The sequence below is a fragment of the Pteronotus mesoamericanus genome, unplaced genomic scaffold (genome assembly GCF_021234165.1).
Source record: "Pteronotus mesoamericanus isolate MK-2021 breed Mesoamerican mustached bat unplaced genomic scaffold, CSHL_Meso_final contig_173, whole genome shotgun sequence".
Lineage (NCBI taxonomy): Eukaryota > Metazoa > Chordata > Mammalia > Chiroptera > Mormoopidae > Pteronotus > Pteronotus mesoamericanus.
In genome coordinates, this window is record NW_026555072.1 from 10229707 (window position 1) to 10244960 (window position 15254).

The window sequence follows — 15254 nt, forward strand, 5'->3', positions numbered from 1 at the left end:
GAGCCATTGCCAGGCAAACCCGAAGTCCATAGTGCAGTTTAATCCTGTGGAAAACATGGTGCCAAATATTTACAGATGAGGGAACCAAGGTTGAAGGGGTTCAGCCACCTGTCCAGAGTCACACTGTGCATGAGGGTGAGAGGTGGGAGAGTGCAGTGACTATGTTCTCGCATTCTCCAGAGAACCAGCCATGCAGTGAGGGAGAAGACCCCTTCCCCCAAAGAGGTCCCGCTGCACACTAGCTGGGATCCCTGCTCAGCCTTCTGAGCCAGAAGCTCCTGCAAATCTGTCCTGGCCTTCTTGGGTACTAACTAGATAACTGCCCTGATTGGGGCAAGGTGTGCCTAGTGAGGGAGACCCTAGAAAGAGGCATCATTAGTACTTGTGTGGAGCATGGGAGTTGGGATGGTGATGCTTTCCATTTTGTCTATGCTACTTGACAAGTGTGATATGCAGACTTTAACTGATCGGCACCTCAAGGGCAGAGGCAGTGGAAAGTGGCCTGGTGCCAGGAGGAGCTGGGGTAGAGAGAAAGGACAGGTGCCAACAGTGGCCTGGTGCTGTCTCCCCTCCCTTCACTCATCTCAGCCTCTCAGGGCCTCAGCTCCTTCTTTTTCAACCTGCTCCTTGTTTTCTGTTAGGGTAACTCACCTTAAGCAAAAAAAAATGTTCTCCTTTTTCTCAGTCCGTAATGGTGTCCTCATGGCAGGAATAAGTGAAATGGTGGTGTTGGGTGCTGCTTGGGGCTCATGTGCCCCTTATATCTTTCCACAGAGGGCAGGAGTACACCTTCTCAGGGGTGACAGCTCCTAATCTTGGTCCCTTTGACCTCTTTCTGCCAATCAGGCCCTTCTCCCCAGTGTCCAGGCCAAGCTCAGATACTAATCATAGCTCTTAGCTTCCAGAACAGATGACTGCTCAGGTCTTTTGAGGGGGACCGAAGTATTTTGTGCTTTCAGTTAACCACCGTACTGAGAGTTGGAGACCCCTCAGTGTGTGTCTGCATTTTGTGGGCCAGGTTTCTCCCTGGAACCGGTGTTCCATCAGGCAGCCACTACAATTCCCGTCTGTTCTTTAGAAACCAGACACTCCTCTGTCTCCCAGGCTGACCTCTTCTCTCAGCCATCTCTCTTCGTCCCTGTCCTGCATCTTTGCCCCCTTCTCTCCACTGCTGGAAAAAAGGGTTAAACCCCAGAGCCTGGGTGTAGCTTAGCAGCTCACACCGCAAACAGGTTGGTGCTTGTAAAGTGCTTTTCATGAGTGACTTCACACATCTTGGCACTTCTAGAAGCATAGCCTGCCTGTGGAAGAAAGCGGGGGGGCGGTTGAGAAATAAGGGAAAATGAACCTCTTATATATAGCAGCAAAGTGACTGTCCTGTTTGTCATCCAAATCACATTGTTGCTCTCTCCACCATGTCCCATGGCCAAGGGTCAGCGAAGCCAGTTTTGAGGCACTTCCCTTTAGAGGTTAAAAAAAAAAAGGTCCCAACTATTTTAACAGCCACTTCTCGAACTGGAGTGGGTGAGTCGCTGGACCTCAGCTTCTCAGCCTCTTGGTTTCTTAGCCCCAATGTCCCCTTAGTAATGCATCCCAGAGAGTTGGGGGAGGGGAGTTCCCATTCTTCAGTAATGATGGGGTGTACACAGTATGGCCTTTGCTAAGGATGTTCCTGCCAGGAAGTTGGGCTTCTCTTGTTTGTCACCCTGGAGAAGGGCCTCATGCCAGGCAGTGCCATTGCTCATTGGCCCTTTCCACTCAGCTCCATCTTTGGTCAGGAACCTGAAGAGTTAAAAGTCTTTAGCTTGTTGCAATGAAATTATGGCTGGCAGTGGCGCCGCTGTTTGTTCAACAGACCTCCAGTTTTAAACAGTTCACAAAAAGTTCATGGGGCAGCTAAAGATTATAAGTGTATGTGTGTGTGTGTGTGTGCGCGCGTGTGCGCGCGCGCGTAGTCAACAGGATCCAAAATGTATCTCCCCACGTTTTGCTTCTTCATGTTCAGCCCTGCCCATCCCCCTCCCCCGCACCCCAAACACACACACAGATGACACTGAATCCTGCGTGCTCTGGGCCTCAACACACCATCTGACCCTGTGCATGTGAGAACACTTCATTCTGACGCCTGGTGTCATTTATCTGTGCAGCATTAATATTGAAAACCCCACAGGACGAGCCCTGGAAAGGGGGAGAAGCTTTGAAAGCACCCAGTGGTTCCAGATGTCTCTTAACTACATTCACCTTTACGCTAAGTCCAGGCTGAGCTTTCTAATGGAAAGCCCTTTCAAAGGAAGGAACTCAGTAGGGTGATCGAAGCAGCACTCTTGCTTCCTCTTTCCTCAGTCAGGTGTTGGGAGGTCCTTGTCACAAAGTGACTACTAAAGGAGGTGTGTAGGAAGTGGCTTGTTTAAGGGGAAGGCTGATTTTGGAGACGGGAGATTGAGGTTTCATAGGCACACACTTTCTCCTTCCCTCATCCTTTTCTTCGGGATTGGATTCAGTGACCTTTTGCTCTTTAAGTAGTTTCTGCATTTCATTATGGCGCACAGTGAGGGGATGGCATGGTATAGTAGTCCCACTGCTGCAGCCAATGACCAGGACACTTGAACCAAGGAATGTCGCTGCACTTTCTACATTAGGCCACTCAGAATGTCTTCCTTTTGTTAGAAGGGGCCGCAGGGGTTAGGGAGGGGACACTCCCTTGAATGTGCCTTGCGGTTGTTCCAGTAAAAGTGGTGGCCTTCCCCTGAACCCAATTTGTAGATTTGAAAGATGGACGAAAAGCCCACAAGCCTCCATAGAACCTTCCTCAACATCTGAGTTGTCTTTTTCAGGGGGTACTGTGGCTCGCACATTGGAAACACCCCAGTCTGAAGAAACGTGCTTTCTAGAGAAGTAGCTCCTTCAGAATCCCACCAGGCCTGCCGCACTCTGCAAGTGTCTACCTCTTCTTCCCTTCTCTATCCTCATTGTTGAGCTCTGACTGTGCGCGGTGTGTCTGTGCTTGTGGCTCTTGATTAACAGCCGGCGTTCTATGTCTAGGGGCTGATGGGGGATGCTGGTGGACAAAAGACCTAGTTAGGACAAAGAAATGTCCAAGAACAGCCTGGCTGTTGGATTCAGGTTTCCCAGGTACTCCCCCATCCCCACCCTCTGTGACTCTGGACTCTCAGGTAAAACATCCTGGATCTGGTGCCTCCAACCCAGGCAACCAGCCTTGCAGGCTCCTGCTCCATGTGCTAAAGTGTAAAAACCGATCATTTGCATATTTTTTCCTGCTAACAAAGGAAATGTGTCGACTTAGGGAACATTTGGGCTTTCGGAAACTGTGTGGGTGGGTATGTAAGGGAGGAGGAGAAAGAAAAGTTCCCCTGATAATCTGCTCGCCAATGATTCCACACTCACATTTGGGTCTGGGTCTCCGGCAAAGATGCTGTGGCCAGTCTGGACAAGGGAGCTGGCGATGTGATTGTGATCAGGGAATTGCCCAGGGCCATCGGTCCCAGGCATTAAAGGCTCCCCTACTTATTAACCCAGCATTTAACAGCAGGATATGGGCTGAAGCGCAGTCAAAAGAAACGGCTCAACCTCCAAAGAGCAATTAAAATCCTGCACGAGGATAAATCACGCGCCGTGATAATCCTGTTAATAAAATGCAGCTTGTCCTGACCCTTCACTCAGGCAGCAAACTAGAATGTGCCGTGGGTGGGGGTGGTGGGCAGAGAAGGTAAGGAAGTGGGGGTGGGGAGAGGTGCTGTCCCCTCCTCTGTCTGGCAGCCTCCCCCTACCGGTAGGTGGAAAATGGGTGGCTTTTGGCTGCTCCCAGTGTGCCAGCGGCTTGCAGCTCACAGCCTGGGCTGCTAAGACTTCTGTGCTTGCTAATGATTTCTTGTCCCACAGCGAGCAGGCGTCATTGAATTACTCAGCTGCCTCCCTCCGCAGCTCCCAGGCCAAACCACCCAGGCCATACCACCCGAGTTTGGTGCTTAATCTAATCTAGGGCTGGAGTAGAGTGGATCACTAGCCCACCGACTCTTTAACCTTCAGGCTGTAAGTTGCACACACCACAGCTCTAGAAACTCCTGGTGGTGTGGGCCACACCTGACTGTTGTACCTTCCACCGGCCCTGTTTCTTTCAAATGTGTTCTCCAAAGGCTGGGAAAGAGGAAGGGAGGCCGGCCACTGGGCAGGGGGTGGCTACACTTTGGGTGGTGTCGGGGAAGCACCTTAACCCTCTCCCCTGCTGGACCTTCCGGTCAGTTGTGTGCCTACACTCCTGGCCATCTGTAGAACATCGAGCATAATCTGCCTTCCTGAGTCTGCGTTCTGTATGAATTGTCTAGAAATTGCATTCTGTATGGATTGCCTAGAAAGAGGGCTTCTCCCTTTTCCTGTTTGGCTCTTCTTTAGTCAACCTCCTGGGATTTTGTTTGTTTTGTTTTGTTTTAAACAGACTAGACGCTTGAAGAAAAGCTGCCATCCAAGAAGACGACATGCTTTCAGCAACCCCCCTGTATGGGAACGTTCACAGCTGGATGAACAGTGAAAGGGTCCGCATGTGTGGGATCAACGAAGACAGGTGAGTGTGCCTGTCTGGCAGAGGCCGGGAGAGAGTGTGCAGGTCTCTTCCTGCTGTCCCTGAGCAGAGCTGAGCGCCCCACCCCCCATTTTCGCACGGCCAGAGTGGCCTCAAAAGGGGTGGAGAGAAAGATCTCTTGCCTTGCTGGCAGCCCTTGATTTACAGTTTTAACAGGCAACCCAGCTCAGCGAAGCATTGCCGCCCTTTAAAAGATTAGCCCCTAAAGCGGCCTTTCAGTGCACTTTCGTCCTTAATTTATTATTTCATATTTATGAAAGAGAATTAATCCCAGTCTATATGCTGCTTTAACTCTAAATGTCAGGAGTGCGGGCCCAGGTGGATCGGCATTCGATGTGCTTTTAAAACAAATAGTTTGCTCAGTAATAACTGGGGAGATAGCCACCCTTTACTTCATTTAAGCCTAGGATTTCTAGGCATCCTCTGCCACACATTTTGCAAGGCCATTGGCTCATCGGGTCAGTCACCTGACAACTCTGTTACACTTCCTGATCAGTAATTTTTCGGGGTGTGGGGTAGAGGCATCTAAGTAGTAGATGATTGAAGCTGGTTTTTGGGGTAATGATGAAGCTTTCTCTGCTGCTTGTCAGCGATTTTATCCTGGGGATTTGGAAGTTGGCACCAGGCACTTACTTTATCGATGCTCTCTGATAACAAGTCCCAGGGCAGCCACAGCAGGCTGGCACAGATGTGCGGCTTCCTCTGGAGCCTAGAGCGGCTGACATTTGTATATTAGTGTGTATCCCTCATCATTTTGATAAAGGCAGTCAAATATGGCTTCGTTATCACCATGGAAACCCATTTCGGAGGACATGGTACCTAATTTTGGGGAAAAGTTTTGAAAGCCTGACCTCGTGGGTAACACAGAAGTGGTTGATGTGGCCAGCCAGCACGCTGCAGCCTTTAGTCTCCCACTTCGGTCTTTGGCCATTATATTGCTTACTGTCTGTCCTCAGGTAGAGCTTCTGAAGGGGTAGCCTAGGATAGCAGAGCCCAGATGGGCCTACTTGGCATCTCTGGAGAAAAGACTGTGCCGGAGTAATGGTTGCGCTTAATTTCTGGTTTACCCACCTCAGGGTTATATTTGTGATCTCACGTCCCAGTTGGCCTGCCTTTGTTTTCCAAGTCCAGTTAAGTCACTATTTGGGGACAACTTTTAACATGGGCCATTGGGGAGGAAAGTTTTTTAAGGGCAGTTGAAGAAAAATGGAGTTATTAGAAACTGATCTTTTTCTGGGGGTGATCTACGAAAGATGGATTAAGTGAGGAATGCTTTCATGAAGTTGGTGTGTCCTTTTAAATAGGAAAATTCCTGTAAATGATGGTGACGCTTCAAAGGCCAGACTGGAACTAAGGGAAGAAAATCCCTTGAACCACAACGTGGTAAGAGATTAATGGCTTCTGTTGATGTGCTATCTGAATCTCAGTGATCTGTAATCAATCGTACATTAATTTGCATACCATTAAAGGGCTTTTGGGGGAGGCGAAGAGCAGGGTGTTTCAGGGCAGGGCTGAGTAGAAACCTTCTGTCTTCTGCAGGACCAGACTCTCACCTAAGCTCTTCCCACCTTGGGTCCTTGTCCACATCCTTTAGTGAGTGGTGGGATATGTGCTGCCTTTTTCTTTGCTAAGCTGCATGCCACATCAGTGCTCCCAACTGGGTACATTTCCAGCTGCCAAGTAGATCCGTAGGGTTTACCTTTCCAGTAATACATGAAACACAGAACCTTTTTCAGGCACCAGGGAGAAGAAGTCAAAAGATGCAACCACAGTTTGACCCATGGCCTCTTTATTGATTTAGAAATGAGACAGCTAAAGTCCTCTTTTCCTCCTGTCCCACTGAAGATTGTTTCTTGTTATGTTAAATAACATCCAGGAAAAGCCCAGTGAACACCACCCTCCCCCTGCCCCGCCTCTGCCCCCAATCCGACAGGCACAGGGAGGTTTAGTGCAAGTTCTGCACCCTGTGAAGATGGTACTGAGAGTAGTGGAGTTGGTGTATCTCAGTTGCAGCAAAGTTTGTTGTTGTTGTTGTTGTTTCTGTTTTTGTTTTTCTGAGAAGGTGAATTTTCCAGAGTTAATTGATGACTGAATTAATGTATGGGCCTCAAGTCTAAACAGATCAACATTTTCTGGGCTTTCAGGATACTAGCTGAACTGGCAGCAAAGGGTTTTGGGGGAGGGGGGAGAAGACCAGAGACCCTGTGAGTCCTTTCCTTTTTAACTCTTTCTGCTCAGATGTTGAGACTGATGTCATTATTGAGCTAGTTTGTAGCTTCTCTTAGGGACTGGCCAGGCTGCTTTGAAGGAATGTCCTAAGTAACATCCATGTTCTTCTGCAAAGGTGGATGCAACCGCAGCCCATCGGATTGATGGCCTGACAGCGCTGAGCATGGACCGCACTGGCCTGATTCGGGAAGGGCTGCGTGTCCCAGGCAACATCGTCTATTCTAGTTTGTGTGGACTGGGCTCAGAGAAAGGTCGCGAGACTGCCACGAGCACTCTAGGCGGTCTTGGGTTTTCTTCCGAAAGAAACCCAGAGGTACAGTTCAAACCGAATACACCTGAAACAGTGGAGGCCTCCACTGTCCCTGGAAAACCCCCAAATGGCTTCAGTGCTATATACAAAACACCACCTGGAATACAAAAAAGTGCTGTGCCCACAGCAGAAACATTGGGCTTGGACAGGCCTGCCAGTGACAAACAGAGCCCTCTCAACATCAATGGTGCTAGTTACCTGCGGCTGCCCTGGGTCAATCCTTACATGGAGGGTGCCACGCCAGCCATCTACCCTTTCCTTGACTCGCCAAATAAGTATTCTCTGAACATGTACAAGGCCTTGCTACCTCAGCAGTCCTACAGCCTGGCCCAGCCGCTGTATTCTCCAGTCTGCACCAATGGGGAGCGCTTTCTCTACTTGCCGCCACCTCACTATGTCAGTCCCCACATCCCGTCGTCCTTGGCTTCACCCATGAGGCTCTCGACACCTTCAGCCTCCCCAGCCATCCCACCTCTGGTCCACTGCGCAGACAAAAGCTTGCCCTGGAAGATGGGCGTCAGTCCTGGGAACCCTGTTGATTCACACACCTATCCCCACATCCAGAACAGTAAACAGCCTAGAGTGCCCTCTGCCAAGCCAGTCACTAGTGGCCTGCCAGGGGATGCAGCTCTCCTGTTGCCCCCCTCACCTCGGCCTTCACCTCGAGTCCACCTTCCCTCCCAGCCCACTGCGGACACCTACTCTGAATTCCACAAGCATTATGCCAGGATCTCCACCTCGCCTTCTGTCACCCTGTCGAAGCCATACATGACAGTCAGTGAGTTCCCCGTGGCCAGGCCCTCCAACAGCAAGTACCCTAAGACTCCAGAAGGGGCTGAAAGTGCCCAGCCAGTTCCTGGCCACACTCGGAAAACAGCGGGTCAAGACAGGAAAGATGGCGGTTCACCTCCTCTCTTGGAGAAGCAGACGATTACCAAAGACGTCACTGATAAGCCACTGGACTTGTCTTCTAAAGTGGTGGATGTAGATGCTTCCAAAGCTGAGCACATGAAAAAGATGGCTCCCACGGTCCTGGTTCACAGCAGAGCTGGAAGTGGCTTAGTGCTCTCTGGAAGTGAGATTCCAAAAGAAACCTTATCTCCTCCAGGAAACGGCTGTGCTATCTATAGATCTGAAATCATTAGCACAGCTCCCTCGTCCTGGGTGGTGCCTGGGCCAAGTCCCAATGAAGAGAACAATGGCAAGGGCATGCCGCTGAAAAACAAGGCTTTGGACTGGGCAATACCACAGCAGCGGAGTTCTTCATGTCCTCGCATGGGTGGCACAGACGCTGTGGTCACTAACGTTTCTGGGGCAGTGTCCAGTGCAGGCCGTCCAGCCTCTGCGTCACCAGCCCCAAATACCAGTGCAGATGGCAGCAAGACTAGCAGGAGCTCTGTGGACACCACACCATCCGTCATTCAGCATGTGGGCCAGCCTCCGACCACGCCTGCCAAGCACAGCGGTGGCACCAGCAGCAAGAGCGCCAAAGCCAGCAACCCAGAACCGAGCTTCAAAGCAAGCGAGAATGGCCTCCCGCCAAGCTCAATATTTCTCTCTCCAAATGAGGCGTTCAGGTCCCCACCAATTCCCTACCCCAGGAGTTACCTCCCTTACCCAGCACCTGAGGGCATTGCTATAAGTCCCCTCTCCTTACATGGCAAGGGACCTGTCTACCCTCACCCAGTTTTGTTGCCCAACGGCAGTCTCTTTCCTGGGCACCTGGCCCCCAAACCTGGATTGCCCTACGGGCTGCCCACTGGCCGGCCGGAGTTTGTGACCTACCAAGATGCGCTGGGATTGGGCATGGTGCATCCCATGTTGATACCTCATGCGCCCATAGAGATCACGAAAGAGGAGAAGCCAGAGAAGAGGTCCCGGTCCCACGAGAGAACCCGCTATGAGGATTCAGCCCTTCGGAACCGCTTTTCTGAGATGTTGGAAGCTAGCAACACCAAGTTACATCCAGATGTTCCTACTGACAAGAACCTAAAGCCTAGCCCCAGCTGGAATCAAGGGAAAACTGTTGTCAAAAGCGACAAACTTGTCTATGTAGACCTTCTCCGGGAGGAGTCAGATGTTAAAACTGACACAAACATGCCTAAACCTGGCTTTGCAGCTGAGAGTGTTGGCCAGACCACTGAGCCCAGCAAGGTCCCGACTGACCAGGCTCTGCAGCCACACCGTGATTTCATCACCCTGAGAGAGGAGTTGGGGCGCATTAGTGACTTCCACGAAGCCTATACTTTCAAACAGGCTCCAGGTCAGTCAGTCTTCAGCTTAAGCAAGGAGAATGTTCCAGCAGGAACCAACAAGGAGAACCTGGGGATGCAGGTTTCTACTCCATTCCTGGAGTCAACACTAGGGAGCGATGGCCCTGCTGTAACTTTTGGTAAAACCCAAGAGGATCCCAAACCATTTTGTGTGAGCGGTGCCCCACCAAGTGTGGATGTCACCCCCACCTATACCAAAGATGGAGCTGATGAGGCAGAATCAAATGATGGCAAAGTGCTGAAACCGAAGCCATCTAAGCTGGCAAAGAGAATCGCCAACTCTGCTGGTTATGTGGGTGACAGATTCAAGTGTGTCACTACCGAACTGTACGCAGATTCCAGTCAGCTCAGCCGGGAGCAGCGGGCATTGCAGGTGAGCCCCACACCTGAATTTCAGTAATTTACCAGTTGTCAGTTTTTTTTTTAATGTGTAAAGAGGACTGGGGGATTATGGTAGGGCAGGACACTGGGCAGATTTGGTTAGTGAAGCTTATGGTAATTTAAATGTATGGAATGTGGCCAGTAAGGGGACATGAGTGGTAGCACTTTAGGAGGTTTATGTGTCTGGTTATTTTAAGTTATTCTGTAGATTTTAAGAGAACTCCATTCAAATGCTGATAAAGGAAGTTTTAACTATTGTGAAGGCTATCTAAAGACTGCATGACGTTTACCTATCAATTGCTTTAATTTCTCTGCCGTTACTGTACGTTAACAAATATACCTAGAAGTGCTGCTTAGAATGCCTTACGTGATACTTGGTGGAGGTGTGTAGCAGCCGCATGTCTGTGGGATTCGTGCAATTTTTTTTTTTCACCAACAAATAAAAGCTCGCTTAAAGGGATAGAGTGATGTATTTAAATTGCTAGTGAATGATAGATGTTGTATAGGAATTTCCTTAAGATATTTTACTTTTAATTAAAAGATAAATAAAGCCAAATTGTTTTGCAATGTTAAGAAAAAAAATTTAGTTTATGCTTATAAAAATGGATGAAGTTATCTAAATGATCCATTGAGTGCCCATTTTAATTACATAGATGGAAGGATTACAAGAGGACAGTATTTTATGTCTACCCGCTGCTTACTGTGAGGTCAGTTCTTCAAATTTTTATTACTAGAATCTTACATAAACCTTTTGAGTTAAATTTCATTTCCAAATATACAAAGGGAAGTTTGTGGGCCATGGTCGTCTTTATTCATTGTGCACTTTGTTTTCTTTTCTGTTGTGTTTTTGTTTTGTTTTCTTTGCGTTGTGTTTTTGTTTTGTTTACCTTCAAAAGAGAATGTCTGTCTCTATGCAATAGTGTATGTATGGCTATACATACACACCGCATATATATCTATACATATGACTATGAATTAAGAATGTGTGACTACTTACATATAGATACTCTTAAATTTTTATCTGTTAAATTTTAAAATATCTCAGTTGTATCATAAATTGTGGTTGGTTTTGGGCAAACTTTTCTCTGAAAATACTTTCCTTTAAGGTAAGGCAAATGAAATAGCTTTTATGGTAAGGTGTTGTTTTTTTTTTTTTTCCCATCTTCATTCTCTTTCTAGCGTGCAATGATGCGCTTCTCAGAGTTGGAGATGAAAGAGAGAGAAGGTGGCCACCCAACAACCAAAGACTCCGAGGTGTGCAAATTCAGCCCTGCCGAGTGGGAAACCTTGAAAGGAAGTCAGGACAAAAAGCCAAAGTCGGTCGCCCTGGAGGAGGCCATTGCCGACCAGAATGACAGTGAGAGATGTAAGTAAAACCCAGAGGCTTGTGTGTAGTACTATGTCGGTGAAAACGGGGCAACTATTACCAGACCTGACGGAGGTGAGAGGAAACAATTCACTTACTATGGCCCAATGTCCAGTTGGCAGCTGCTTGGAGGGACAGGCCACACTTGCCATCTGTGGAAGGAAGGGCTGACTGTCCTTTTGAACATTGTGGCATCCAGGAATGAGGCATTTATAAAAGATTATTTCCTGGGGCACATCATCCTTTTCCACAGAAGCACTGTTCCTGTAGTTTGATGTCAGCAGGAGACTTTAAGTATAAGTGTAGCACATCTGTGTTCTGTTTTGTAGCAGGTACAGATAAGTTTTATTTCTAATTTTTATTTATTTATCTATATTTGGTGGGGGGAGAGAGGGAGAAAGAAGGGAGAGAAACATTGATTAGTTGCGTCTCTTATGTGTCCCAACAGGGGACTGAACCCAAAACCTAGGCATGTGCCCTGACCAGAAATTGAACCAGCGACCTCTACTTAGTGGGACGTTTCCCAGCCAATCAAGGTCAAATAAGGCTCTTTTTTTTTTTTTTTTTTTTTTGTAGCAGTTGAATGACACTTCCAGCCAGAGGTGGTTCCCACCCCCGCCCCGTAGTGACAATCTGGTGTGGAATGGGGAGTACTTGTATTCTGCCTCCAAAGGCAGAGGTTTTGTTTAAATGGGGTGAAGGATGATGAAGGTACCGTAAAGGTGGGCATAGTTATTTTCTGCAGTGGGTTTGTCATCATTGGGAATCAAAAATGCAATTGAAGGACACTGTAATAAAGGAAGAGGTTATTCCCGCTGGAGGGAGGGAGTATTATGTTTCGGAGACAAAATGTGGAGGAAAAGCTCGTGCTTTCCTCAACTCGCTCTTAGTCCCAACAGCTGGTCCCTGCTATGGTGGACTTCGGGATTTGTTCATGAGACTTCCCTGCCTGATGTATTGGCAGCACATGGAAAGGTCTTTCTCGTTTCTTAAATCTGCATGCTTGAGGCATGAATCCCACTCTAGCCCTCAGAAACCTTGTTAGCGATGGTGAATAGGGCATTTTGGGTGAACAGTGAGAGAGTGGGTGCAAAATCCTCCTGAGACAAGACAGTCTGGGATCATGGGTGCAGTTGTGAGCTCTGTGCCATTGGATGTCAATGTTCATTTATTGCTGCCTGATGGAGTTTGAGAGAATTTGTGGTCAGGAGAGTGTGCTTCTCACAGCCTCAACCTCTTCCACATTGCCCAGTTCATCCTTGGGGTCAGAAAGCCAGGGTTCTGGTTAGGCCACACCAGTACTAATTTGTTCTACATTAGTCCAGAATAAGGGAGTTTCTGTTACTAGCCATCGGCGGCCTTACCTGAGTGGTAGGAATTCTTCATGTACCTGAAGTAAAGGTGTCCTTATTTTTTTACCTTATGGGATTGATATGGGAAAATGGAGGGTCCAGGTCGCTCTTGGGTAAAGCAGCAAAGAAAGCTCTTCTGGCTGATGCCCATACCAGGCATACAGCTCTTCCCATCTGAGGTGCCACAGAATGCCAACTTTTGGGGAAGTTTCCTGGGAAGACCTGGTAGAAGTGGGAAAGGCCGGTTCATGGGTAGGTGCTTCTCTGAGGAAGGAAAACTGCCTGTGAGGACGAATCCATCTCTGTTTTGGGTGGATGGTGAGGAAAGCCGGAGGCAGGGAACGGGAAGTTACCAGCCTCAAGTCGCCTTGCCCTGGTTTTCCAGTAACATGGCCAGACCCAGGGTGGCCCATGCCCTTCACACTTCAGTGGCCTAACCTCAGCCTTCCTGCCAGAGAAGTTTGTGTCTTCCCCCATCTTTTCTGTTGAACTTAGACATGAGAACTCGGTGTGGCCAGTGAGAAAAACTCAGCGTGGCCATTGGAGAGCAGGGCCCAAGCCTTAGGTGATTCAGAAAGGCCTTTCCTAAACTTCTGCAAGCTCAGATCAATGGACTCTGTTCCTGGAACACCCAGGACATGGTCCAGCGAGCCATAAATGGCCACTGAGGGCAGGAAAAGGGCTGGGGAGGGTGAGAGGCTCAGTTTTAAAGACTGGGGCAATGAAGGGGGAGGGTGAGTCACCATCCTCAGTTTTCTGGGGAATTATGTGTGGCTTGTGGTTGGTTAAGAGGAATAACCTAGAGGAGCTGTTGTCATTGCTGCCACCTCTCATATAGGAGACAGCAGAGACTGGAATCATTCAGTTGCAGATTAATGGGCCTTCTCCTTTTGGCCCTTGTGTCTTAAGCATGCATGGGCTTGGGCCCTGATCTCTACATTGGTTCCCTTCTGAAGTTCTCTTCTAATAAGTGTCAGTGTGGCCAAGAGCTGAGCCCTGAGCATGTGTGAGCCAGGGCAGAGGCCACAAAGGGGGTACAGGACGCCTTCAGATGCTTTTCCCCCTTCAGAGCCTCTAATAGGGCGGGTGCATATTGTTAGAAGGGGCTCACTCAGGAAAGGTGAATTAACTTGAAAACACAATGGCCAGGATTTTCACTTACTCTTTGTGATTGTGGGGTGGCCGAGTGAAATTTTTATTTTAGAAGTTCAACAAATGAGTCCGGAGACTCCTCAAACTTGGACGTTGATAAGTAGGAATCATCAGTGCCATTTTGAGGACAGGGAGGGACAGGAGGCATGGGTTCATTTCTTCTCCAGTGTGGAGTGACCACCTCCCTTGCCAGCCATTTAGGTGGGGCAGACCCAGCACCTGCTCAGTGGCAGTGCCTAGGCAGGAACTGGAGGAAGCGTGAGTGAAAGGGCTTCACAAAACTTAGCTCAGGAAACTTTTCTTCTGGCTGAGCACCTGCGTGTTTTGTAAGGTACTTTTGAGTTCAGAACAGAGATTGCCTAGGTCTCTTCTGTAGAGGGTGTAAGTTTTAACAAGGTTAGCCTTTGCTGGAGGTGCTGTAGAGGAGGGACTTTCAGTCATGGGTAACCTTCTCACCTTGCATAGGGTTCACTGGGCATGGTTCACCCGTGGTGAAGGTGGTTGGTTGCCACAGTGACTTGTAAATGTTGTCATGGCGATGCTTCTGTGAAGTAATGCTATGGAATACCAATGATAAATTATGGGATACATGTGCTGAGTCATATGACCAGACTGAAGAGATCAAGTGTTAAACCACGAACAACATCTCCAGTCACATATGCTTACATCAAGTGACCAAGGGCACATGGCTTCCCATTTTTAGAAGGGCATAAAGTAGCAATGATGGAGGATGGTTAGAATGCTGTACATATATCTACACCTCCTTTGCCCTCAAGGACAATCCTGTGGCTTGTGGTTGGGATATCCTCATGGAGGAGATCCAAGTCCAGTATGCAGAAATGTGACCTGGAGTCTCTGCCCCATACCTGGTAGCCATGTGTATCTTGGGCACTCAGGTTGGGTGTTCTTCAGAATTATTACTGGCCTGAGCAAGGTCTTGGAGTCACTGAGGGAAATTGAGATCTTTGCCTTGACAGGCTCGGGGTTTGGGGAAGGGTAGGTGCACCTAGTAGGAAAAGATCCTTGTACAAAATGAGGAAGAAAGCAAACTGAACTGTGTGGGTGGGTAGGTGAGTGGGTGATTTCAGTGAACCCGACTTTAGTAATGGTGGGTTCCTGATCACAGTTCAGGATGAGGAACCACAGACATCACACTGTAGGGCCCCAGGGACAAGGCAGGAGTGGACTGCCTGCAAGTGCCATCCTTGGCTGAGTGGGAACGGCAGACGTGTTGTGTGGCTAGCTCCTTGTCCTGGAGGTGAAGGGGCGCCCTCTGCACACAGGCAGCTCTATCAGATGGGCACCTTGGAGGAGCCTGGAAGGGCTCGTCTTGTAGGGGTGCTCTCTGGAGTCTCAGCTGGGCAAGGCCGGCCCTGTGGCAAAAGGTCAGGTGGGGGAGATAACAGACTCATTTCCCTGTTAGGAGGGAAGTTTGCCATGAGAATGAAGACTTAAGGGGAAAACTGGCTCCCTGAGAAAGAGGCCTGTTTAGACAGGGTCACGACTATAACAGACTCAGGTGACTGAGACCTGAAGCTAAAACGTGAAACGTGGAAGTGATTTTTAATTTGATTAGGGGCCGTCTCAGATGTGG

At 48.8% G+C, this 15254-nt stretch overlaps 1 protein-coding gene across 6 annotated transcripts in view; it reads left to right on the forward strand.

The window, feature by feature from the left end:
* The window catches only part of BCOR (BCL6 corepressor), a 44141-nt gene that overhangs the window by 14960 nt on the left and 13927 nt on the right, over positions 1-15254 (forward strand). For 4 of the 6 annotated variants that reach the window (XM_054566551.1, XM_054566550.1, XM_054566554.1 and 1 more), the window contains exons 2-6: positions 4454-4579; positions 5902-5980; positions 6942-9782; positions 10444-10497; positions 10970-11156. In XM_054566551.1, the coding sequence (XP_054422526.1) occupies positions 4494-4579; positions 5902-5980; positions 6942-9782; positions 10444-10497; positions 10970-11156 (3247 nt within the window). In that variant the 5' untranslated portion in view covers positions 4454-4493. The remainder of the gene's footprint in view (positions 1-4453; positions 4580-5901; positions 5981-6941; positions 9783-10443; positions 10498-10969; positions 11157-15254) is intronic. The other 2 variants (XM_054566553.1, XM_054566555.1) reach the window with 1 other exon arrangement.